Raw genomic sequence first — 25,454 nt, forward strand, 5'->3', positions numbered from 1 at the left:
TTTAGTGCTCACAGGGTTGTTGTGCATAGGAAGGATGCCGCCGTACATGCGTTTCCTTTTCCTTTTTCTTCTTTTTTGGAGACACATGAAAACTTATTGCCTCTGGTTGGTGATTAAGACGAAGATTAGCGGAGGTTTGTCATATGTTTTGCTTTTTTATAGGGCACACAACCACACAGTTTTCTTGAGTGCGCTTAACTATGCAGTTCGATTACGCTATAGACGTAAATATTAGTGTAAGAGCTGGAACAGTTGAGAGTTGCGAAATATCCTCGTGTGCACATTTTCTAAGCCTTGAACTATGTGTATAACAATGCATCACATTTTTAATTCTTATTATACTTATAAGTTTATTTCCATTTTTTATTGTTATTCATGAATAAACAGTACGTAGATATCAATGCAAAATATATTTTTCTAACTTTACTGTCACCCTAGAAAATTTAAGGTAATTTTTTTTCGGAATAGGTGCCTCAGAAGAATTGTACGCTGCAATAAAAAAGTCGACCCCGGGCGGCTGCATATGGCGAAAGAAATAGGGTTAATGACTGCAGGATTTATGCTATGACGTCAAGGCATAGACTGTAAGTAAAATATGTAACCAAATGTTTATCTGATTCTCCCTAAACAGAGAAATCCAGAGATCAACCACTTGCTGAACAACCCCGAGATGCTGCGGCAGACCATGGAGATGGTGCGAAACCCGTCGATGCTGCAGGAGCTGATGCGCACCCAAGACCGAGCCATGAGCAACATTGAGGCATGGGCTTGTTCTAGTGTTTGCTTATGGTGGATTTCCATTTGAAAACTCAGTGTAACGCTGTTACAAGGTGCGCTTCTTTGAACTAATGCAAACGGGACATCTAAAGCTGAGTCTGTGAGGCTTAAACCCTTCAGGCACCAATTTCTTTCTGTCCAATAACTGTAAGGGTGTGTAAATACCGAATAGTGTATTTTGTATTGTGTCAAATCAAGGGAAAAAAAAGCTAAGTATTGAAGAAAATATCAATACAGTTAAACCTGGATCTAACGAAATTGACAAGTGCTCCAAAATTTTTCTTACACAGAGGTTTTCTTATGTAGTTTCAGCATGAAAATCCAAAAACGAAACGCACAAATTAAAGTGGGAACTGGAGGTGGATCTCAACTTCAACTCATTTCAGTGGCAAAAAAAACGAATTTTGCTCTGTTGCTTGTTTGTGAGTGACAACACTGAACGCTCGTAAAACAAGAAACACAGCACTGCTCCAGCATTGTCTAGCGAGCTCGAGTCGAGGCGCAATATGTCAGTGACATCCAGCATTCACAGAAAGTAAAGCACGTGATGAATCAACCTCCGAAGTCCCATCGTCGTCATCACTGTGATGTCGGACATTTTCAACCAGCGCCTCATTCAACATCTCTTCAGTAATGACGGTGCAGTCGTCCGCGTGCAAAAAATCGCAAAGCTGCACATTGTTTGGGGCTGCTCTGTGTACGCGCAGTGAAACCGAACCTTCGGCGAGATTGGACAGGCCTAAAGGATGTGACTAAATGAAGTGACTGGATGCGTGGACACAGGAGCCGATTCGAATGCACTCACGGCGTCAAAAACGAAGGGCGAATGACATGATTGTGAATAAAAGAGACAAAGAGACACCATGACTCAAGAGGCACTGAAAGCTACTGTTCCTTTTTCTTCTAGTAGTGTCTTTGGTGTCAGCTTAACTAAGCGAAGTGTGGAGACTTCTGCAGCAACCAAAGAGTGGCGCTTCCGGTGCACCACAGGAGTTGCCGGAAACTGCAAGTGGTAGCAAAATTTCTCGGCACTAGGATGAGGTTTGAAGGGAGGAGGAAAGAAGGGCATGCCTGGTGGTCAGAATCGCTTTGCTGGCTTAAGGGACCCAGGGGGTGCCTCAGTGTGCGCGCAGACCAGCGTAGTCTGTGTCGTCCCTTCGTGCGCTCTGTGCCGGCAGCACTCTGCAGAAGCCCCACTGTTACCGAAGCTGAGTGTGCGCCATGTGCAATGACACCGCTTTGCTCTCCGTCGTCGGAGTGGCAACTGCGGTAGATGTATGCAGCTGCTGCTCTCGCTAAAATAACAAAATTTAGGGCAAAATCATTGAAGTGGTCGGTGGGGGAAATTTGTTTCAAGGGTGTATCCCAGTGCCTCTTCGTTACATAGAGGTGAGAAATTAATTTGGTCCTATGAACTAATGGTGGGGAATTCACGTGGCGCGTAGCAGCGGGCGACGGTAATGGTGGATCCACACGATGGGCGGCTCCGCGAAAATCTGTTCCACGGACGCTTATTCCGCCGCCTGTCCGGCTGCGAAGCACGTCCAGACAACAGACGGAGTGAGTAGATGACCGCGCCGGAAAAATAAAGATGGCGGCACTGCCCGAAGCGACTGCCATCTGCCTCGAACCTGTCAAGTCGTCGTCGTCCACTGTGTGGCCCATAACTTTCAAACGGTGGCTTGTATTTGGTGTAAATTTGTGTCCAGAAGCTTCGACAGCAATGTATTTGTGATGAGTGGGCACCGTTTCTGAAAGCCATACTCAGATTCTCGGCGTGTAGGCTTAGAGTGGCTGTATTGGCTGAACATGGCCCCGAAGATGTTGTGGCGGCCCGGGTGAATCTCAGTGGCTGTAAGTTACAAATGTTTGCTTGTTTCTACTCACTCTAAATGGCGCCATCAGTGTGGTAAAGACTTTGTCATACATGTTTTTCACTCTGAATGAAGATGGAGATCGAAAGGATGCGACGGTTGGCCACAATGGCTGTTGTTTTGTTCGAATTGGACGATTACGAGTACTTGCTTCATCGAAAAAGGTCTTGGCAGAAGGAGTGGCCGACACGTCCGCTCTGTGTGTGTGATTCTCGCATTGACCCAACGTCGGAGAGCGCTCTCAGTGACTTAAGTCCGCTACTCTGTCGGTCGGGACGGGCCGTCTGCAGCCTGCTGAGCGCTCCTTATGTACCAAAAACCAAGTGAAACGTTCACTTGGGCGGCATTGAGAACGAGGCACTTCGCAGCGCACGCGACACTGTGCGGGTATCTACACTGAATATATTGAACATTCTAGAAATCGAATAGTTGATATACAATTCGCAAATCAAATTATTCAAACATTCGCTGTTTGATTTGATTCGGCAATATTTGAGTACTCGCACACCCAATTGAAAATGTTCTTTCAAGGCATCTTTTTTTCATCAGAATTGTGATTCCGGCAACTTACGTTATAAGCGGTCTATGCTGTATTACAGCGAGCCTTTTTGTTGAGGACAAAACTGAAAAACAGAAAGGGACGAGGGTTGTCCTTGTGCAACAGTACGACTTCTGACAAAGACGTAACCATTGAACAGGCAAAGAGAGATGTTGTCCTTGACAAGGGCAAATGTGAAGAACAGACAGGGACAAGCACTAATCTTTGTCCTTGTCTTCTTTTCAGTTTTTGTCCTTGTCAAGGAGTTGTGCTATTGTACTTTGAATCATGCAAAACTATTTCAATGTTGATCTTACTAAGTCACCCCGGCCTTCCCTGTTTCTCTGCAGAGTGCACCGGGTGGCTACAATGCCCTGAGGCGAATGTACACGGAGCTGCAAGAGCCCATTATGAATGCGGCCCAGGAGCAGTTTGGGGGAAACCCATTTGCATCTCTGCTTGAAAACAGTGAGTGTGTGCTTCCAGTAACAGTAGTCGGAGGGGCAAGGTGGCTTGTTGTTTAGCTGTGTGACGCCAAGTTCAACAAAACTGCTTTCCAAAGGAAAATTGTGTCCAGTGTTTAAAGTGTCACTGTAACGAGAATATGGGTAGTGGGGCTTTTTTAAGAAAGCGACATAAATGTCGGATGGGATCGGTAGCTGCCATTGTGTCAATACGTTACCGCCACATTAATGTAACACATCCCATTTGAAAAAAAAGGAGGAGAGGGAGAGAGTGGGGGGATGGTTGGCGCGCATCTCCATTTCTAGCATGGCAGTGGCTGGGCTTGGCTGTCAGTGCGGCTGAGCACACGTGCAGCCCGTGCGCCCTGTTTTAGGTGTAATCAGCCGCATGTGCAAAGAGTGGGCGTGGCGAGATGGTGTGGCATCGTGTGCACCGTCTTCCGGCACGTTTAGTACTGGAGCTTGCATAATCTCGAGTTTTGCAGACACGTCGGACTGCTCCTGAAATGCCACGCCCCTCTGTGCTGCCCAGCAGTTGTAAAATTGCTACCCAGCAAAGGACACCATCTGTGGTCATTAAAGCAGCTATACAATTGTCAAGAATTTCAATTTTGAAAGAATTGTGTAGCTCCTCCTTCTATGATTTTCTCTGCAGCCATGACCCTATATATCCATTTCACCTCTTGTTATAGAACAAACATAGCCAGATTTTTAGAAGGTTTTAAGGGGGGACAGGGCAATGAAAACTTTTTTTATTTGTGGTAATAAGCTGGTGAAATTTGGCACGTGTGATTTGTTATGGTGATATAACTGAAATTAGTTTTGTGCCATCTTTCGAGTTACTACAATTGACAGCCTCTAATGGTCATCCCCAAATTAATTACTTAATCTTACTAACAACTTTTGCAAAGAACCCATTATAAATTTTTTTATGAGGTGCAGTTAAGGGGGGACACGGGTCTTAGAAAGCGAAAAATCGCGGAAAAATCGATTTTTCTTTTACCTTAAAATCAGATTCTGCAGTGACTGATACATAATCTGGCAAATTTTTACGCTTCCCGGATTGATATTTTAGCCACAGTAGTGTTTCAGATGACGTGTGTGACCAGGATATTCGTCGACTGACGCGCAAAAATTGGCATATTTCAAGAACGCGCAGCTGCCGTTTTACGTTTCTGATCGCGGCCATCTTGGTCTCGTTTGAAAGAGCTGCGTTTCTTCTTTATATTTCGCGCCACAGCTACTACATACGCCAAGCGGCCACTAAGAAAAAGCCCGCGAAAAGTCGGTCCCGATACGCGATCCTATTCGTCTACGAACGCACGTGACAGCGAGCGCGCCCGCCATTGGCTGATTCCCATTGTCGACTGTCGGCTGCTCGAGCGTGCGGATTGTGCGCAACACGGTAGAAACGCAACCATGCCGATCGCCAAAGTTTGCTACGAAGCACAAATTCGGTGGACCAAAGAAGAAACGAAAGTTGTTCAACTTTCAAAAGAAGCGCGGATCACCGTCGGAAGGCTTCGACGACAGTTTGCTTCCCGAGCCAAGCGCCACCGAAGCCGCCGCCGAGGACGACTGTGGAATAGGCCTAGCGGGTGGAAGCGGCTCCGACAGCGGCCGTGTTCCACAGACGTTTCGGCACGACACCGTCATGTTGGAGCCCGCTGATTTGCCGAAGATTGAGAAGGATGCGGAGGAAAAACTCCGTAATCTTGCATCGACGCCAGCTACGAAGCGAAAATCAGAGCTTCTCGTTTGTGCGGCCGACGCTGCCACTGCCTCGGACGACACCGCGGAAGGCTCGGATGTGATGGATACGCGCTTCGCTGTGGTGAGCCTCGACGCTATAAACACTCTGCTGTCGTTTTTCAAGTGCAAAAAATGTGGTGGCGATGCGTCGATGAGCAAAGATGAACGCGATTATGGCCTTGCAATAAAGATGGTTGCCTCGTGCGAGATCTGCGGCGATAGCGTGTCGGCGTGGAGCTCGCCGCGCGCGAACAGCGGAACGGCGTGCAACCCATTCGTCGTGAACATTCTTGCCGCGCGCGCTATGAAAAGCACTGGAAATCAGCAAACGGCGCTGAATGACATATTCGCGATCATGAATGTATCTGCCCGTGGCATGCATACCAAGACATGGCAGGCGCACCAGAAGTCGAAGCTGACGCCCGCTGCAACTGCAGCTGCCGATAAGTGCGTTTCCGCGAGCGCGCTCGCTGTGCGCAATCTGTACAGCGAACTGAAGCTTAGCGACCCAGGAAACATTGCCGTTTCCTATGATGGGTCCTGGATGACACGTGGCCATTCCTCTCATATCTGCGTCGGCGCCGTCATCGAGCTTTTTACAGGGTTAGTGCTTGACTACGTTGTTCTGAGCAATTTTTGTGCGGCGTGCGAACGGGGACCGAAAGAAGGAGACCCAACATACCAGTCGTGGAAGGAGAGGCATGTATGCCAAAAAAACTCAAATAAAAAATCTGGAGAAATGGAAGTGGAAGCTGGACTAATGCTCTTTCAAAGATCACTGAAAAAAAACAACCTCAGATATACCACAATACTCTCGGACGGCGACAGCCGCACCTTTCTCGCCCTACAGGAAGCCAAGGTGTATGGTTATATTCCCATCAGCAAGGCAGACTGTGTCAACCACGTAGAGAAAAGGATGGGAACTGCACTGCGTAACCTGATTTCCAAGCAAAAGGGGACTGGAACTGAAAGCCTTGGTGGCAGGGGAAAACTGACTGGTGACCTGGTTGCCAAGCTTACTTCATATTACGGCTGGGCTTTGAAGTCCAACAAAGGTGACATCAAGGCCATGCACAGAGCTGTCATGGCCACCTATCGCCATGTCACCTCTAATGACCAAGTGTCAAATCATAGTTTGTGTCCAACAGGCCAAAACTCATGGTGTCAGCAAAATGCAGCCCAAGCAAAAGGCGAGCCAATCCCCAAGCATCGCTATAACTTGCCGCCACATGTCTGCAAGGCCCTTTCTCCCATCTACGAACGTTTGTCGGATGAGAAGCTTCTCAAGCGGTGCCAAAGGGGGAAAACACAGAACAGTAATGAGAGTTTCCACTCCGCTGTATGGGCACATTCACCAAAAGAGTGCCATGCATCATTGTTTTCTGTGCAAGGTACTGTGGCTGAGGCTGTATTGAAATTCAATGCAGGAAATGAAGCAGCCTCATCAGCAATCCTGAAGGAACTGAAGGTCAATGCTGGAGTCCTAGCCACTAAACGCATGGCAGAAAAGGACCGCCGCAGAGCAACAGCATCAGCTTGCAAGCGCGTCTCTGCAGAGAGCATGCAGCGGGCATTGAAAAAGCGGCATTTAGGCGATTCCAAACAGAAGGACTACATGCCTGGTGCCTACTGACAATATTAGAATTGTAAATAGTTGCAAATATTCTACAATTTTTGCTTCAGTTGGCTCAAATTGGACTTGTTTTGTTTTTCACTGATTTCTCTAAATAAAAAGTTTGCTGAAATTGTGAACTTGAAAAAACAATAACTCTGCGTTCAGAGTAGCTAGCACTGCTATTTTTGTTGTGACATGTAACTCAATCTGTAGAGCACACAATGGTAGGAGTGCATTTTCAAATAACATATCCAAAAATTTTTAATTTTCCACTAAACTGGAGCATAAAGTGGGTGTGTCTGCAACATTGAAACTCAAACTGCTACAGCTTGGCTAAAAATCATCATATCAAAAAAGTACTCCTACCATTGTGAAGCTTATGCTTTTTAGTATCTAGACATGTGCCAATAGTAGCTCTCCAATAAAAATTTCCTGTTGTTATTCCACCTTCAAACAATGGGTAATTAACTTTAATTATCTCCAATGCTAATTGACATGCAACAACAATAATCACATTTTTGAAATCAGCATAAATAACTCAATCATAATGTGAAGTTTCTTTTTTAATAGATGAAAAAATCAGACATTTCTCTCAAGTACAGTGTCCCCCCTTAAATATGGACAGCTTTAGTGTACTCATCAATGTTTCAGAATCTAAGTGCAAAAGACAATGATTTTGTCTTCATTTATTGCGAAATGGCACTGGGATGACTGAAAGCAACTGCACAAGAAATGAAAGCCGAGAATGCGGAGCGCAAATTTTCATTTGTTGTAAACATTTAAATCTTTATTTTGAGCACCTACAACCTGCCTGGAATGTAGTCCTTTGCCTGTGGGGACACATTTTCTTTACATTTTGATGTTTTTTTTGCGTTCTTGCAGCAGTTGCGTGCACATTAGTTGCCTTTTTGGTCATCGTACATCCATTGGTCGTGCAGAAGCAGGTGACAGCACATTCAAACCGTCCGCTCTTGTCTCTCGTTGTGCAAACTCTTTATTAGTGGAGTTGGAGTTTGATGCTAAAACTTCTGCTCCACTGATGTAGCGTTGCTGTCGTGATCACATGTGGACGTAACGTCACCATCGCTAGCGGTAGCGCCTTCATCGTCGCTCGCGGCTGTGCCTTCACCTTCGCTTGCGGTTGCGCCTTCACCATTGCTCGCGGACGTGCCTTCAGCGTCGCTCGCGGACTCGTGGTCACTGTCACTCGCGAACATGCCTTCACCATCGCTCGCGGTAGCGCCTTCACCATTGCTCGTGGTCGCATAGGTGTTCTGTGGTCACATCATCAGCACCGCACGCGGCTGAGCTTTCCCAGTCACCCAGGTACACTGGTTGTGCCTGGTCAAGTTCGGCGGCATCCGCTTCTACAAGTAGTTTTCTCCCTCTTTTCCATGCCTTTCGTGGTCTTCCATACACATGGGCCGTTCAAAACTTCATTCCTTTGGGGAATATTTCAGAAAAGGTGCATAAGCTGCCATGATTGTCAATCACGTTGATCGGAATGCGCAGCTCGCTGCTGGGCAAATGCGTGCGAGAGAGGTTTGTCAGCAATGAAAATCTACAACAGCCAATAGGAGTGCGCCCTGTGCCCTATGTGACTGCTATGCCCAATTGCAATGGCGCATTTGCCTGTTTTTTCGCTTGCGTTTGCTGGTTTGTTTTTTGGTGGAGAAATACGTTGCTCCAGCTATCTTCAGCTCTGATCTCTCCTCTTTATGGTGATACAAAGATGGTGGCGCTACGTCAACGGATAGCCGGGTAATCCACGGTGCGACGGGACCTTCTGAATCACGATTTTTTTTGCAATTTTTGATGATAGCACTCTACGATAGCACTGTTTTCTCTATTTCTACTGCGTATTTTGTTATAATATTTCACGAAGTAAATAAAGATCCGGGGATCGCGAAAAAATAAATAAGAAAATCAAAAGTTTTAACAATTTGACTACTTCAAATGTTGCGTCCCCCCTTAACATTATGACATTCATTTTGCTACCTGCATTGGCCACATTCTGATGAGGGCGCAATGCAAAAAACACTTGTTTTCTCACTACAATGTGTCCCTCCTCATAGTGCACTAAAATACTAATGGGACATCACAGGATATCTCCTTATTGGTGGGCAGACCTTGCTTATCGCCTACAATCTCACTCCTTGCAATGCAAGCGGTATGCAATAGTCAAACCATTCGCCCCCTTGCAGGCACGCAGGCAGGCAATAATACTGTGCAGGGCCAGTCGCAGTCATCTCAGGGCACGGAGAACCGCAACCCGCTGCCCAACCCATGGGCGCCCGGTGGTGGTTCGACAGGCAGCGGCGGCAGCACAGGCGCGAACGACAGAGGCAGCATGGGGTCCACCGGTGGAACGGGTGGCCTCGGGGGCATGTTTGGCACGCCGGGGATGCAGAGCGTCATGCGACAGCTGGCCGAGGACCCGAGCCTCATGTCCAACATGATGAATGCTCCCTACATGCAGAACATGCTCCAGACCCTGGCCTCCAACCCCGACATGGCCAGCCAGGTGAATGCCAGATTTTGAGTTCAACATGGGTGCCTCTGTGTATGTGCATCTGAAGAATTGCAGCAGCACAGTAAAACAAGCTTGATGTACAAGGCTAAGCCAGTAGCTGCTACCCGAAATGGGGGGCTGCATTATTACATACTGCTCCTTTCAGCTCTTGGATGACTCTGTATGACCATGTGTGGATAATGCCAGAAAACTAGACATATCGCAAGAACTAATTCACTCTAATTTACTGGAGAATATGTCGAACACAAATATAAGTTGACCCCTGTACAGTTGGTTATGGATAATCTGACCCTGACGGGACCGGTGAAAGTGATCGGATTATCCGGCGAGTCAAATTTGGCAAGGTGCAGAAAAATATGCCGAAACCCGAAGCTGATTCATGTGGCAGTCTTTGCCCAATACTAACATACCCCCTAATAATATGTACATCGTGGAAAACCAATGTAGAAATAACCATAAAGCATCTAAGAAAGTAGATTACTAGAAAGTAGAGTACTACTTCGGGTGGTGGCGCCATATTGATTTTTTCCGGCACGGTCGTCTGCCCACCCTCTCTGTTGTCTGGATGTGCTTTGCAGCCGGACGGGCAGCCAAATAACCGTTCGCGGAACAGGTTGTCGCAGAGCAGTCGTTGTGTGAATATACCTTTACCGGGTTGATAGTGCGGCGCGCTGTCAAGCGACCTGCGTGCTTTTATGAAACTTATTGGTCACAAATATCTAATGGCAGCCGCAATCGTAACTCAAATTTGCACTCAGGCTACACTATTTTCTGCAGGGCCGCACCCCACAAAATCCGGTTTTTGCCACTGCAGAAGGCAAGCCGAGGATGTAAAGCTTCATATTCAGTCAACCTTAGCAGCCAAATGGTGGCTGTGAAAACACAAGCCAATGGTGGCTGTGAAGACACAAGCCACTTAAATTGAGTTCGCGGCAACAATCTTCACACGACGTGTCTTGCGCAAATCGAGTAAAAAAAAAAAAATTTGATAAACCATCGTTCAGTGCATGAAATATCGGTCGCCATCTTACACTGACTTCATGGCGCCTGTGGCATTGCTGCGAATAAGCCCGAATGATTGATCTTATTAAAAATAGTGGTCAACAACGCATGCCAGAAAGCCAGTGAACATTTTTATTCCCTTATTGTTTTCAAAAATATCTTAGAGCTCTTTCTCGGCAAATGATGTTAAATGCTGGCAAGCATATAATGACCAGTACATTATTTCACATTTATTGTACAGTATTCTGCTATCTTAACTGCAGCTTGCCAAGAATTAAAAATTACCAGAGGGCACTACTCGAACAGCATTCATGGTGCCTCGATGGGCGTTGTTCATGGCGGCCATTGCATATATTTCTCTTTCATTGTGCACGAATATGTTTAATTAGCTAAATTTATAAATTTACCTAATTGATGAGATGTCAATGAAAAAGTTTTATATGAGTGCTACAAGTGACTGATAGCAGCATTCAAAGCTACCTAGGATTTGTGCAGATATTTTTTTTAAACGGGAAATAAAGCCTATGAAATAAATAAAAGTAAAAATAAACCACTCCTATTGTCACAACCCTTCTACGCACCAAATATTGCATCAATCTTTACACAAACTTTGTCAAACAGGGGCTCTGGGAATGAGCGGCCATGCTTTTTTCTCGACATGTCAGCATTTTTTGGTGCGCATCTTCGGTCCCTACCAAGCGTGAAGTAGCACGATCTTGTAACGGTTCGCCTTCAGTACAGTTACAAGACAATGCCCCAAGTTTGCACGTTCTTAATAGACACAATGCACCGATGATGATATTGTCACGTGGTAGTGACGGTAAAGAGAGAACACAGTAGCAGTACTGTGAAAGACAAAACTAGCTTTTATTGGGCGAACCTGTGCCCACAAAACAGGCTACACTTAAAGCACAACGATAGCGGCGAACACAGTCGGCGATCGTCGAAAATCTGATCAGCGGGTCAAGCGCGTCGGCTTTTATACAGCAATCATCGAATGTTCCAGATTAAACGTTGGGACCCGCATGCCTTCTAAAATGTTCTACACCATTCGTGTCAAGCGATGAAATCAGATAACACAACGTTCGGCGACAACAGACAGCGGATAGAAGCATCGATAACTTTCCAGAAACTTCGGACACATGCAGGCGCGTCCCGTGCTGTGCGATAACATTTGTTTAGGCGACAATACTTGTCGCCCGATAAAGACAAGTACACGTGTCAATACCCCCCTCTTAAAAAGCATCGACCCGATGCTGCAAACAAACGAAAGTAATAAGTAAGCACTCATAGCAAAGAAAAAAACAAAATAAGGAAAGTTCGTTAGCGTCCGTAAAATGGTTTAAGACGCACCACGTGGACCACTTCAGGTCGTGCGCGACGTCGCTGTGAATGTGAAATGCCGTCTGGCACGACCTCATAGTCCAGAGCGCCAATACGTCGGATGACCTTGTAGGGTCCGAAATAGCGTCGGAGTAGTTTCTCACTGAGTCCTCGTCGGCGTATCGGTGTCCAAACCCAAACACGGTCGCCGGGCTGGTACTCAACAAAGCGTCGTCGGAGGTTGTAGTGTCGGCTGTCGGTCCTCTGTTGGTTCTTGATCCGTAGGCGGGCGAGCTGTCGGGCTTCTTCGGCGCGCTGGAGATAGCTAGCGACGTCAACATTCTCTTCGTCAGTGACGTGGGGCAGCATGGCGTCGAGCGTCGTCGTCGGGTTCCTGCCGTAAACCAGCTTAAACGGCGTGATCTGTGTTGTTTCTTGCACCGCCGTGTTGTAAGCGAATGTTACGTACGGCAGGACGGCATCCCAGGTCTTGTGTTCGACGTCGACGTACATCGCTAGCATGTCGGCGAGGGTCTTATTCAGCCGCTCCGTAAGACCATTCGTCTGCGGGTGGTAGGCCGTGGTCCTCCTGTGCCTTGTCTGACTGTATTTCAGAATGGCTTGGGTGAGCTCTGCTGTAAAGGCCGTTCCTCTGTCGGTGATGAGGACTTCTGGGGCGCCGTGTCGAAGCAGGATGTTTTCGACAAAGAATTTTGCCACTTCGGCTGCGCTACCTTTCGGCAGTGCTTTAGTTTCAGCGAAGCGGGTAAGGTAGTCTGTCGCCACGACGATCCACTTATTTCCGGTTGTTGACGTCGGAAAGGGTCCCAGCAAGTCCATCCCGATCTGCTGGAATGGTCGGCAAGGAGGCTCGATTGGCTGTAGTAATCCGGCTGGCCTTGTTGGCGGTGTCTTGCGTCGCTGACAGTCTCGGCATGTTCTGACATAACGGGCGACGTCGGCGGTCAGGCGTGGCCAATAATACTTTTCTTGTATCCTCGATAGTGTCCGGGAAAAACCGAGGTGTCCAGCGGTCGGATCGTCATGTAGGGCGTGCAATACTTCTGGACGAAGTCCTGACGGGACAACAAGAAGGTAGTTGGCACGGACTGGTGAAAAGTTCTTCTTCACGAGGAGATTGTTTTGAAGCGCGAAGGAAGATAATCCGCGCTTAAATGCCCTGGGGACAACGTCGGTGTGCCCTTCCAAATATTCCACCAGGCCTTTTAGCTCCGGGTCTGCCCGTTGCTGTTCAGCGAAGTCTTCCGCGCTTATCATGCCAAGGAAGGCGTCGTCATCTTCGTCATCTTGCGGCGGCGGGTCAATGGGGGCGCGTGATAGGCAATCGGCATCGGAGTGTTTTCGTCCGGACTTGTAGGTTACAGTGATGTCGTATTCTTGTAGTCTGAGGCTCCACCGCGCCAGTCGTCCTGAAGGATCCTTTATACTCGCTAGCCAACACAACGCGTGATGGTCACTGACGACTTTGAATGGCCTGCCATAAAGATAAGGGCGAAATTTAGCTGTAGCCCAAACGATGGCGAGGCATTCCTTTTCGGTCGTAGAATAGTTGCCTTCCGCTTTTGACAGCGACCGGCTAGCGTAAGCTATCACCTGTTCGACCCCGTTTCTCCTCTGGACTAGAACGGCACCGAGGCCTAGGCTACTGGCGTCAGTATGGATTTCTGTATCGGCGTACTCGTCGAAGTGCACAAGTACAGGCGGCGACTGCATGCGTCGTTTGAGTTCTTCAAATGCGTCAGCCTGCGGCGTTTCCCACTTGAACTCAACATCACATTTAGTTAGACGTGTCAACGGCTCGGCGATGCGTGAAAAGTCCTTGACAAAGCGCCTGTAGTAGGCACACATGCCAAGGAATCTACGCACTGCCTTCTTGTCGGTGGGTTGCGGGAACTTTGCGATGGCAGCTGTTTTCTGGGGGTCAGGGCGTACTCCGGATTTACTGATGACGTGGCCTAGGAACAGAAGCTCGTCGTAAGCGAAGCGGCATTTTTCTGGCTTCAGAGTGAGCCCTGATGACTTGATGGCCTCTAGTACTGTCGTAAGCCGCCTAAGGTGATCGTCGAAATTTTCGGCGAAGACGACGACGTCATCCAAGTAAACAAGGCAGGTCTGCCACTTCAATCCTGCTAACACCGTGTCCATGACGCGCTGGAAAGTTGCAGGTGCCGAGCAGAGTCCGAATGGCATGACCTTGAACTCGTAGAGGCCGTCTGGCGTGATGAAGGCGGTCTTTTCGCGATCTCTCTCGTCGACTTCTATTTGCCAGTAGCCAGACTTGAGATCCATCGACGAGAAGTACTTAGCGTTGCAGAGCCGATCCAATGCGTCGTCTATCCGTGGAAGGGGGTATACGTCCTTCTTCGTGATCTTGTTCAGACGACGATAATCGACGCAGAAACGTAGGGTTCCGTCCTTTTTCTTCACCAGGACAACAGGGGATGCCCACGGGCTTTTCGACGGCTGGATGATGTCGTCGCGCAGCATTTCGTCGACTTGTTCTCTTATAGCTTCGCGTTCTCGCAGCGAAACTCGGTAAGGGCTTTGGCGGAGTGGTCGAGCGTACTCCTCGGTGATTATGCGATGCTTGGCGACTGGTGTTTGTCGAATCCTCGATGTCGTCGAAAAGCAGCCTTTGTATCGTCGGAGCAGACTTCTGAGCTGCTGTTGCTTAATCACTGGGAGACTTGGAATAATGTCGCAGTCTGGTTCGGGAACCATGGTCGTCGGAGTAGATGCGGCGGAATCCGAGAGGACAAACGCATTAGCGGTTTCCACAATTTCCTCGATGTACGCGATCGTCGTGCCCTTGCTGATGTGCTTGAACTCCTGGCTGAAGTTTGTCAGCAACACTTCAGTTTTCCCTCCATGCAGTCGAGCGATCCCTCTTGCGACGCAAATTTCGCGGTCTAGCAGGAGACGTTGGTCGCCTTCGATGACACCTTCTACGTCAGCGGGTATTTCGGTGCCGACCGAAATAACAATGCTGGAGCGGGGCGGGATGCTCACTTGGTCTTCGAGCACACTCAAGGCGTGGTGACTACGAGGGCTCTCCGGCGGTATCGCTTTATCTTCCGACAGCGTTATTGACTTCGACTTCAGGTCGATGACTGCGCCGTGTTGGTTCAGGAAGTCCATACCGAGAATGACGTCTCGTGAACACTGTTGGAGGATAACGAAGGTGGCAGGGTAAGTCCGGTCATGAACGGTAATTCTTGCCGTGCAGACTCCAGACGGCGTGATGAGGTGTCCTCCAGCGGTTCGAATTTGAGGGCCTTCCCACGTAGTCTTAACTTTCTTCAACTGGGCGGCGATGTGTCCACTCATGACGGAGTAATCAGCCCCTGTGTCGACTAAGGCAGTGACTGCGTGGCCGTCGAGAAGCACGTCGAGGTCGGTGGTTCTTTGTCTGGCGTTGCAGTTAGGTCGTGGCGTCGGATCACGGCTGCGTCGTGTTGAACTGAAGTTGGAACGTCGCGTCGTCAAGTCGTCGTTCGTCGGTGTAGTCTTGCCTTCCTGACTTCGTCGGGGCGGCGGCGTGTCGTTGTTATGTCGTCGAGATCGTTTCGTCGTCGTCTTCGTCGGCGGCGGAGGATCTTCGTCAGTTCGACGAACAGCAACCGCACCTCCATCGGTTGCTGCTTTTAGTTTTCCGGATATGGGCTCGCTGACCGGCCCCGGGCTGGGCCAGTGTATGGTCGGCGCTGCGGCGACAGGTAGCGTCCTGGTGACGGCGAACGGGATGGCCGTCGAGGGCTCCACTGAGTAGCGGCGAGGTAATCGGCGATGTCACGTGGGCGCTCTCCTAGCTGTGGACGCGGCGCGTTGACGGCGAAACCTCGCAGTCCCATCTCCCGGTACGGACATCGTCGGTAGACGTGACCCGCTTCTCCGCAGTGGTAGCAGAGCGGGCGGTGGTCAGGAGCACGCCAAATGTCCGTCTTCCTCGCGTAGGTGCGCTGGGCGACGGGTGGTCGTGCTGGCGGCGGCGGCGGCGGACGACGAAATTGCGGTGTTACAGGGCCCTGGCGCGGTCGCTGAGGAGGGCCTTGACGGCGTACGACGGCGGCGTAGGTCATCGCTTCGGGTTGGGGGTGCGGTAATTGTGGTTGCACCTCCGAGACTCCAAGCGACCGCTGAACCTCATCTTTTACGATGTCAGCGATCGAGGCCACTTGAGGCTGCGACGACGGGAAGATCTTATGAAGCTCGTCTCGTACGACTGCCCTGATAGCCTCGCGCAGGTCTTCGGAGGCCAGTGATTGAACTCCGGCATAGTTTGTAGCGTTGGTGCGGCGGTCGAATTGCCGGTTTCGCATCTCGAGTGTCTTCTCGATGCTAGTGGCCTCGCGAAGAAACTCGTCGACAGTCTTCGGCGGGTTTCGTACCATACCGGCGAAAAGTTCCTCCTTAACACCACGCATTAGTAGCCGGACTTTCTTTTCCTCGGACATTTCCGGGTCGGCGTGGCGGAATAGGCGGCTCATTTCTTCTGTAAAAATCGCCGTGGTCTCGTTGGGCAGCTGCACTCGGGTTTCCAGTAGTGCTTGGGCTCGTTCTCGGCGAACGACGCTTGTGAATGTCTTCAGGAAGGCGCTTCAGAAAAGGTCCCAGGTCGTTAACGTGGCTTCTCTGTTCTCGAACCACGTCCTGGCAGCGTCTTCCAATGCGAAGAAGACATGTCGCAGTTTGTCGTCGCTGTTCCAGCTGTTAAATGCAGCGACCCTCTCGTACGTCTCGAGCCAGGTTTCCGGGTCCTCGAATGTTGAACCGCGGAACGTGGGGGGCTCCCTGGGCTGCTGCAGCACGACGGGGGATGCTGGGGCTGCCATTGGGGAGGACTTGGTGGCAATCTTCCTGCTCGTCTCAGGTAGGAGTCCGTGCTCTGGGGGCAGTCCTTGCAGCCGGCGGCTAGCTCGCTGGTCTTGGTTGGCTGGTGGCTGGTCTTGGTCGACGTTGGTTTTGTCCTCGGGCTTCGGACTTGGATCGCGGCTTTGCGGGGGCGTTCGGTACATGAACGCACAAGCACCTCCACCAGATGTCACGTGGTAGTGACGGTAAAGAGAGAACACAGTAGCAGTACTGTGAAAGACAAAACTAGCTTTTATTGGGCGAACCTGTGCCCACAAAACAGGCTACACTTAAAGCACAACGATAGCGGCGAACACAGTCGGCGATCGGCGAAAATCTGATCAGCGGGTCAAGCGCGTCGGCTTTTATACAGCAATCATCGAATGTTCCAGATTAAACGTTGGGACCCGCATGCCTTCTAAAATGTTCTACACCATTCGTGTCAAGCGATGAAATCAGATAACACAACGTTCGGCGACAACAGACAGCGGATAGAAGCATCGATAACTTTCCAGAAACTTCGGACACATGCAGGCGCGTCCCGCGCTGTGCGATAACATTTGTTTAGGCGACAATACTTGTCGCCCGATAAAGACAAGTACACGTGTCAATATTTACATCTGAGACCACTAATATTACTGATGCAGGGACACGTTGTATTGTGTATTTCTTAGAAAAAAATTTGCAGGCTTCGTCCTCACTTTTTGTTTTTAAGGAAAGAAGGGCCACACATGACCTAGGTCACTATATATGCTGTTATCAGTGAGTTCTCTACGTATTGCAATACCTTTTCTTGGCTACTCATTGCATAAGTAAGGTAATAAATGTTAGTTAATTAAAATTATATTTTATTTGCTTGTTCACTACGAAAAAAGAAAGGGAAGAACCCAACTAGCATTAACATAAGCCTATCAGCATAGAGTAGGCACTGTTAACAAAAAGCCCTTGTTTATTTTTTTCTTTGCCGTAGTTAGTTGGCACATCCAGTATGTAATTTAAGGGGGGAGGCGGGGATCAGAATTAACTTTTTTATTTCTTGACAGAAAGGGCTGAAATTTGGCACACATACTGCACATTGCAATAAATAGACAAATCTAAAATTTCATTAGGATATCTTAATTAGTTTTTGTTTTATAAGAATTTATAAGTCCCTTGCTTGTGGAAAGCCTGGCACAGTAATGAAACATGACAGGGAGCTGGGAATACTTTGCATGTTTGCCCAGATGTCTAATCTACATCAAGACAGTGTTTGATTTTTTTTTTAGTGCGTTAATAATTTTTTGCTCAACATAACATGCACATGACTGTGCTTCACTGCATGGAGCCATGTAGTAATTGTGAAATAATTAAATAATGGAAAGATAAAGAAACATTTCAAGACTGTCTTTAAGTAAAGCACAGCTTGTGGATCACAGCAAAACAAACTGGGCCAAAATCGGTCCAGCCATTGTTGTGCTACGCTTTCCACGAGCGAGGTGATTGACAAAAAAAAATGCAATTGAGAAAACTGGCTGCAAAGTTATAAAAGCACTGCAAATTTATTAAGAAGCACCAGGGCTGTAATATTTTGAATCATTGCTGTCAGGCATCTTCTTACACCTTTGCCTCATTGTTTGGTGGGCTTTGGATGCCTTCTTCAGGCGTTATTTATCCTTTTCTTGCGCCGTATGGAGTAGCGCATGACCACCATTTTCATTGCCAGACCGAGCCTGGTATCGCAGTGTACACCCACAGAACGCTGTTGGCATCTTGGGCACAGAGTTTTAGCGATGAAAGAGTTCATCGCGGAAACAGGCATAATAATGAACTCACAGTCACAAGGGGCCGAAATTTGTTCTTGGCATTGCTGCTTCCGCTCAGTCGCGGACACTGCGCGAAGGGAGTCGCGAACGCTGCATGCCTGCGCTTCTGCAGTCACCGCTGACACAAAACGCGGCTCGAGGCGCGTCTGAATAGTGCGACGATTCGTCTGGTGAGCCTCGAGTCACCATACAGTATGTAGCTTGTCGACGGTTGGGGCTCACTCGCAGGATGCGTGTCCCTGTCGCACGACGCATCGGAAACGCACACAGTCTCTGCCGGCGATGGAGACCTTCGACCCGCGTCGCCTCCAACAACGCGGGCTCGCTTGCCGACTCGCGCGGCCGTACGCACAGGTGCGAGAGCCTCCGTTGGCACGTCTTCCGGTGGCTTGGTTATCAATGTCGATCTCACAGTGCGATTGTTGGCTTCGCTGCTGGAATCGCACGGTGCAAGATAACGCGGCACGTTATCTGCGTGTTCAGTCGGGTTCTCCGCTTCCCCCGCTGGCCGCCGTCTTTCTCTCGCCGTAGGAGGCCTGCGCTTCCGCTTTGCGAAGGCATGCTTCATTTAAAAGTTCTTTTCGAACGAGCGACGATCCATCGCTGACCTGGGAGCTTTCATAAATCGGAATTCTGCGAGTGTCAAACGAAGAAAGACGCCGGCGTGGTTTTCAAAGCAGACAACTGCGGTCCGCCATGGTTGCCAGCTTCCCCGCTGCTGCAGCAGCAACCAATGGCGAGACGCCTTTCAGTACGGCAACCAATCGGAGGCCCGCTTTCATCGCAGGGCCAGTGTGACCGCCTCTAGCAGACCCGCGCTTCTTTTGTGCTTGTGTGTTTGTTACAAGATGGAGACGACCGAAGAATTCAGAAACGGAATGGCGAAACTTCGACCTTTCGAACGATACCAAGATGGCGGCGTTCGGTGGCGGGAAAGACGAGTTAGGGCTCCGCGAACTGCGATGATTTTACGCGATTTTAAGCCGTTTTCTCGCCCTACGCACCGATAAATAAATTTTTTTCGGCCACTTTTAGCGCGTTTTCAGTCAAACCATTTTGATACAATGTAGATTAGGCATTGCAGATACCGAAACGCGTCGTTGCCAAAAATCGATCTTTTTTGGGATTTTCGCGATCTGATCCCCGCGTCCCCCCTTAAGGGTGGTTTCCTGGGGAGCCTGTATGGCTTTGCTTTGTAGCTTTCTGCTACAGTTAGGTGGATGACAATTTTTCCCTGTCATGAATTTTACTCGCCTTGCGAGCTTCCGTAGAACTGATCTGCCGTAATCTAACAGTGTTCTGCAGATTCAAATAAGGAACGCCTATTCTTCATATGCCTGTATTTTAGCCATATTGACCTTAACCAAGCTGCTCCAATATGCGTATTTACTGCTCTAAAACGGACACTTCATGCTCCGAACCTGCTACAATGTGGCAAATTTACTACTCCCACAGCTGCTTCAAAACTTCGTTGACCGCATCCATCCCCGAACTATGTATTAGTGAGGTTTTACTGCAACCAGCTAATGTGAGCACCTATGTTAGGCAGTACCTGACATCTGACCGAATTGGACATTTTCGTGGGTTGGGTGGGGCCTGACATGTGACAGCAAATTGCCAATTACATCACTATGTAAGCAGGAGTCAGTTTAACAAGCTGCTCATAATGAAAAAGAAAGGTGAAAGCTCTTGCCTGTCGAGGGAAGCTCTTTCTTCCAGGGAACACACTCTCCCACGACAGGGAGGGAATCGTTGCTGTCTCTTAGCCTGGCGGCATGTCTGACCTGTCCAGGCATGTCATTTAGCAGGAGGATCGATAGCTGGGCAAATTGGTTTGGTAGCGTACATAACTATGAGTGTGCGAATATAATCGAATATCACTAACTTGAATTCAATAGTGAACATTCAAATAATTCGATTTGCAAATCCATTATCTACTGTTCGATTTTTTAAATATGCAATATATTCAGTGTAGAGACCCACGCTGTGCCATGTTGCATACGTTGTGGCACCCCTTGTGCTCGACGCTTCCCAAGCGAGCATTTCACTTCTTTTTTGGCGCAGAAAAAGCTTTGAGTGCGCTGCGGACGGGCTGCCCCGGCTGACGCAGTAGCGGACTTAGTCACTACGAGTGCTACCTGATGAGAGGATAACACACTGATTGCCTGAACGTCGCAATTTGCTGAACGGCAATGCGTTGGTTGGGGCTGCCTCTGTCGGTACAAGGTTTGTCTGGGTCAACAGGACTGACCGAAATGATAATGCGATGCTGAACAGAAGGAATGGCAACAAAAGGAGCACACATTTCGTAAAATGCAAAGATCTGTTCAATTATTCATCGACAGGTTGCATATCATGTTGGATAACGAGGTGATGAACTTCACATCGCTTCAACAGCCGTCGATCACTGATGAGCTGCGGCACATTACTACATTGGCTAGCAGCGAATTTTTGTCGTGGCCACACTGCTTTGCCCATTATACCATGAGATTTCAGATTCTTTGACAGATGGCTAATCATGCCGACTGAAACTGCATGGACGGTGCCGGCTCTTTATCGTCAGTACCGCTACGTGTGAAGTGGTAATTGAGTCAAATGATGCGCGGTCCTTTTAACCCAACTAAACTGCTGTAAAGTTGGTGCAACCTTTTGTACAATAAATAAATGATTGCCACAAAACAGAAGTCCATATTAAACTGAAAATCTTATTGGGGATTTAGTATAACAGAACATAACTAATTAATTAGTTTCAGGGGAAAATGAATTCTTTCAACTGAAATTCTATTGATAAAAAAGTATCTTCAAGACCTTCGTTAACTAGAACTAAGCAGAAGTTGGTAATGGTATACTAATTTTGTGCTCCCTTTATAAGAGTAGGCCGTACTCCTTGTCTTAATTTCTATGCAACTGAGTTATTGATAACTTGCTACACTCATGCTGTGCAGTGCTAGGAGACTCCTGAGCATATTCAGTGCTGTATTTTCTTGGCCAAAATTTATTAACAATAAATTTTTCAACAATTTCTCTTATATTCGGCTTTTTTCTTAATTCGATATAGTGATTCAAAATCTACTATTTGATATTCGCACAGCCCTATATAAGATGTATGCAAGTTAGCAATTCCACGTGCAGAAAAGACAGAGACGGGAGGGATGTTTGACTGAGTGCACAAATCCACACACGGATTCCATTGCACATGGGCATGCTCGTTTGTGTTTCACACTCGCTAGAAACACTAGGCCTTTGGCATTTTCAACTGTCTGTTGTCCAAGTGATAGGCTGAAGCAATTGTCATTCGGCCATCTGACACGAATTTTTTGTCTCGGAGGCCAGCCTTAACGGCATACTAATCATACCACGCAGTACATGCATTGCGAGTTTGGAGATAAAAAGTAAAGTAACCAAATCAGAACCCCAGTTCTTTCTTCAACAGTAGAAGCTGCTTTCCCTTCACCACGCTTTGTGCAGTGCGTAAGGCTACTACAGCAATCGCGTGACACAGCAAGAGGTCGTAGGAGTGATCTGTAAAATCAAGCTAAAAGAATAAAGTTGTAAAAGCTGTGCGTGGAAACGGCTGCCACGAGCAATCTCAAGGTTTGGTTCTGGTGAAATTTTAATTACATTTTTTTTTGTGGCATGTAGGAAAGTATGAAATGTATGAAAAGCACTTCCCGTTGCAATAGCTCGGTCGTAGACGGCTGATGTGTGTTCCCACCGTTGCAGATGTTGGCGACGAACCCCCTGCTAGCGGACAACCCCCAGCTGCAGGAGCAGATGCGGCGGATGATGCCGCAGTTCTTGCAGCAGCTGCAGAACCCGGAGGTGCAGGGACTCATCACCAACCCGCAGGCCCTGCAGGCAAGTGGCCTTGCCCCACCCAGTTTGCGGGAAACCTGCCTCGTCTTTCAGTTGTTTTAGCCTTAGCATCTTTAACCGAAACTTGATGGAAACGCATAAGCAAACTTTTTATCTTCATTGATACAGTATAATCCAACTAGTGTAGTGACAAGTACCGTACTCATACAGTAAATTCTTGTTAATTCGAATTTCATAGGACTGAAGAAATGTCCGAATTGACTGAATGTCGAATTATTGAGGGTATTAAGAAACAAACAAATGCTTGCTACGTCAACATGTTTTTATTTACTGAACGAATTGGCAAATCCTGCTTCTGTTTCACAAATGCAGTGCGGAAGTTGCAATTCTTGTCATCTCTCGACTGATAAACACTCGCAGTGACGAAGGCCTCGCAACTTCCTTCACAGCGTAGCCGCGGTGCGCGTCTTTGTCGGCGACACGTTTTTCGCAGTCAAGCGCACATCCCGATCATTTTTTTTTGCCAGTGAACCGGTTGCCTGTTGATTGTAGTTCCATTGTGATATAGCTTCATCCTTGACAGCTTCCGCTGTGTTTGTGACATTGCACGCGCAGCAGCTGCACTGAGTCAAAACGAAACTACTGTTTGTTGCAAGCGCTGCGGACGAAATCACTAGGAGCGTGCGAGCATTTGAAAAGTTCGAACATTATCGAATATTATATTTTTATTATTCATATTCAATTCGATAAATATATATTCGAAGATGTTCAAATATTTGGTTGGATACGAATATTCGCATCAAATCGAATATTGCTGGCTGTTTGGGAGCAAACATGGTTCTGGGCATTTGTTTCTATCTAATCTAAGAATATTAGGGCGCTACTGTGCCAAATCTTGCGGCAGTTTCGTGCTGCCAACAAAAGTTTGCCTGTAAAGCACACTTAGCCACTAAACGTCTAAATCTAGCGAAAAAGCCAGCCTTTCAGTAACCAGGGGCACGTTTTGCGGATGGTGAGGATGCACTTTTTATTATTTTTTTTTTCATTGTCACCCCCAGTTCGGAGCTTATTACTTGACAGCAAGTGTAGTGAGTGACAACTGGCACAGGGTCAAATGCCTCTATTTTACGGGCATTTGATGTGATATAATAAGGCCCAGGCTGGCGAGAACAGGTAATGGGAATTACTAAATTTTGCAAGTTAACATGATCCAAATACAAAATGTTTTACTTAACGGCTTACTAGTCTTGATTTTAATATTGACAATGTAATTGCAAGGTTATAAAATAAATTAACCCAACTAGCTAATGCAGTAGAACGTTGTTCACGCATTTTGGGCCAAGATATATGAGAAAAACGTATTAACTGAGGAAAACATACGAGCCGAAGTAAAAAAAAATTGGCAGACTCAGCTCTTGTTGACATCTACGTAATGCGAAGCCTTGCGTGGATCATTGTGGCATGAGACGCCGACGCACGTCGAGCTGGTGGTGCTCCGGCGGCCCGAGACGCGTTTTGTTGTTTTCCTAATTGCATGGTGTTTTAAGAGTGTAACGCCGAATGATGCCAAAGCGTAACATGATGCCCACATTGCACTGTCTGTAGCAGGGAACCGTGGCGCATTTGGATTATTGCCTACTTAAAGCATGCAGTACGCTAACAATGGCGCTTCGTGCCATGCACTAGAAAACAGATAGGTGAAGATGTTTATCGCAGTTGATTTGACGGCAGTAGCTGTGAATGCAGCATGCAACGACCCGGGCGGAGATTTGCTGGTACCATAATAAGAAACTGTGCGCCGTCGTTTTCACGCCAGACGGGTGGCTACGTACTGTTCTTGAATAAACTCGCCTCGCGCCTCTTCATGTTCACACGAGATTTAGCTACCGGAAAAGGTACGCGATCGCAGTCTGCAGCAGGAAACAACGGCGCTTTCCTGTTATTGCCTATTAAGGGGGGACGACGCGGCCCTTGAAAACCGAAAAATAGCGAAAAAGTCGATTTTTGAAAAACCTTATTTTTGGGTTGTATGTCTCATAAACTACCTGTTCTGTAATTATCAGCACCTAATTCAACTGTAAAGTACAGAAAAAACGCTACTTTTGAGGCCACCGCGGCCCACAAAACACGCGCAGATGCCGAAATGAAGTCAAACTTCGCGCGCGCGCCATTTCCGGACCATGCGTCCTGCCCTCGCCATCTTGGTGTCGTTTTGACCGTGGTTTCTTTGTCTCTATTTTGCCGCCTTGCAAAATGGCATCATCGGCGCGGTTGAGGCGCTATTGGCGTTTTTCCGCGATGTGATGCGGAGCGCTGATTGGCCGGAGCAGCGCGTTCAAATCCCGCGGGGTAAAGCGCGTCTACCATTGGCAGCTGCGCCGGCGGCGGCGGCTGCTGAAATCCCGCGGGCTAAAGCGCGCCTGCCATTGGCTGCTGCGCGGGCGGCGGCGGCTCCTCCCTGTGATGGCGCGCTCGCGTCCCTTGCTCACCTGCTTTCGAGCTGTTCATCGCCTAGCGCTATCTTTTAGATTATTTGCTCAGCTTTCTTTTTTTTCGCTTGTTCTTCGCTGCACGCGATGCCGGCAAAGCCCAAGACAGTGCAGATGTTCGGTGCACGGGAGCGCGATATGCGTCTTGTACGAGCATCGAACTTCCTATCTTCCGCAGCGAGTGCCGACTGCGTAGACGCTTTTCAGCGGCGAAACTGTGCTTTCGGCTGTCGTCAGTCGAAAATCCGACACACTGAGTGTTCCTGGAGCCGCAAGAGCTAATTAGAAGCTCCGCAGGAGCTTTCTAATAAAAAAAAAACACGTGTTCAACTTTAAGGCCTGTTTTCTCGGAATGTATTTTTTCGCTAGTAGTGGTGCTGGGGAAGGCGATATCTCAAGAACCGCTTTTCAGATTTGTATGCCGTTTTTTTTATTCTGTTCCTGAGTGACTTTGCCAGGGGGTAACAGGCTTCTTTTTTTGAAAGTTGGTGCAGTTAATTTATAATAAGCAATTAATTTTTGATGAATGTGGTCATTACTGGCTACATCAAATTCAAAGTTGTCTGAAAATTTTTTGGAGGGGAAATTAAAGAAAAG

At 48.0% G+C, this 25,454-nt stretch overlaps 1 protein-coding gene across 2 annotated transcripts in view; it reads left to right on the forward strand.

Moving 5' to 3' along the window:
* Positions 1 to 25,454, forward strand: part of Ubqn (ubiquilin) — a 56,155-nt gene that overhangs the window by 14,762 nt on the left and 15,939 nt on the right. For both annotated transcript variants that reach the window (XM_065445063.1, XM_065445064.1), the window contains exons 7-10: positions 632 to 760; positions 3,540 to 3,657; positions 9,225 to 9,544; positions 22,276 to 22,410. In XM_065445063.1, coding sequence (XP_065301135.1) covers positions 632 to 760; positions 3,540 to 3,657; positions 9,225 to 9,544; positions 22,276 to 22,410 — 702 coding nt within the window. The remainder of the gene's footprint in view (positions 1 to 631; positions 761 to 3,539; positions 3,658 to 9,224; positions 9,545 to 22,275; positions 22,411 to 25,454) is intronic.

Source organism: Dermacentor albipictus, chromosome 2 (genome assembly GCF_038994185.2).
Source record: "Dermacentor albipictus isolate Rhodes 1998 colony chromosome 2, USDA_Dalb.pri_finalv2, whole genome shotgun sequence".
In the NCBI taxonomy this organism is placed as follows: Eukaryota; Metazoa; Arthropoda; class Arachnida; order Ixodida; family Ixodidae; genus Dermacentor; species Dermacentor albipictus.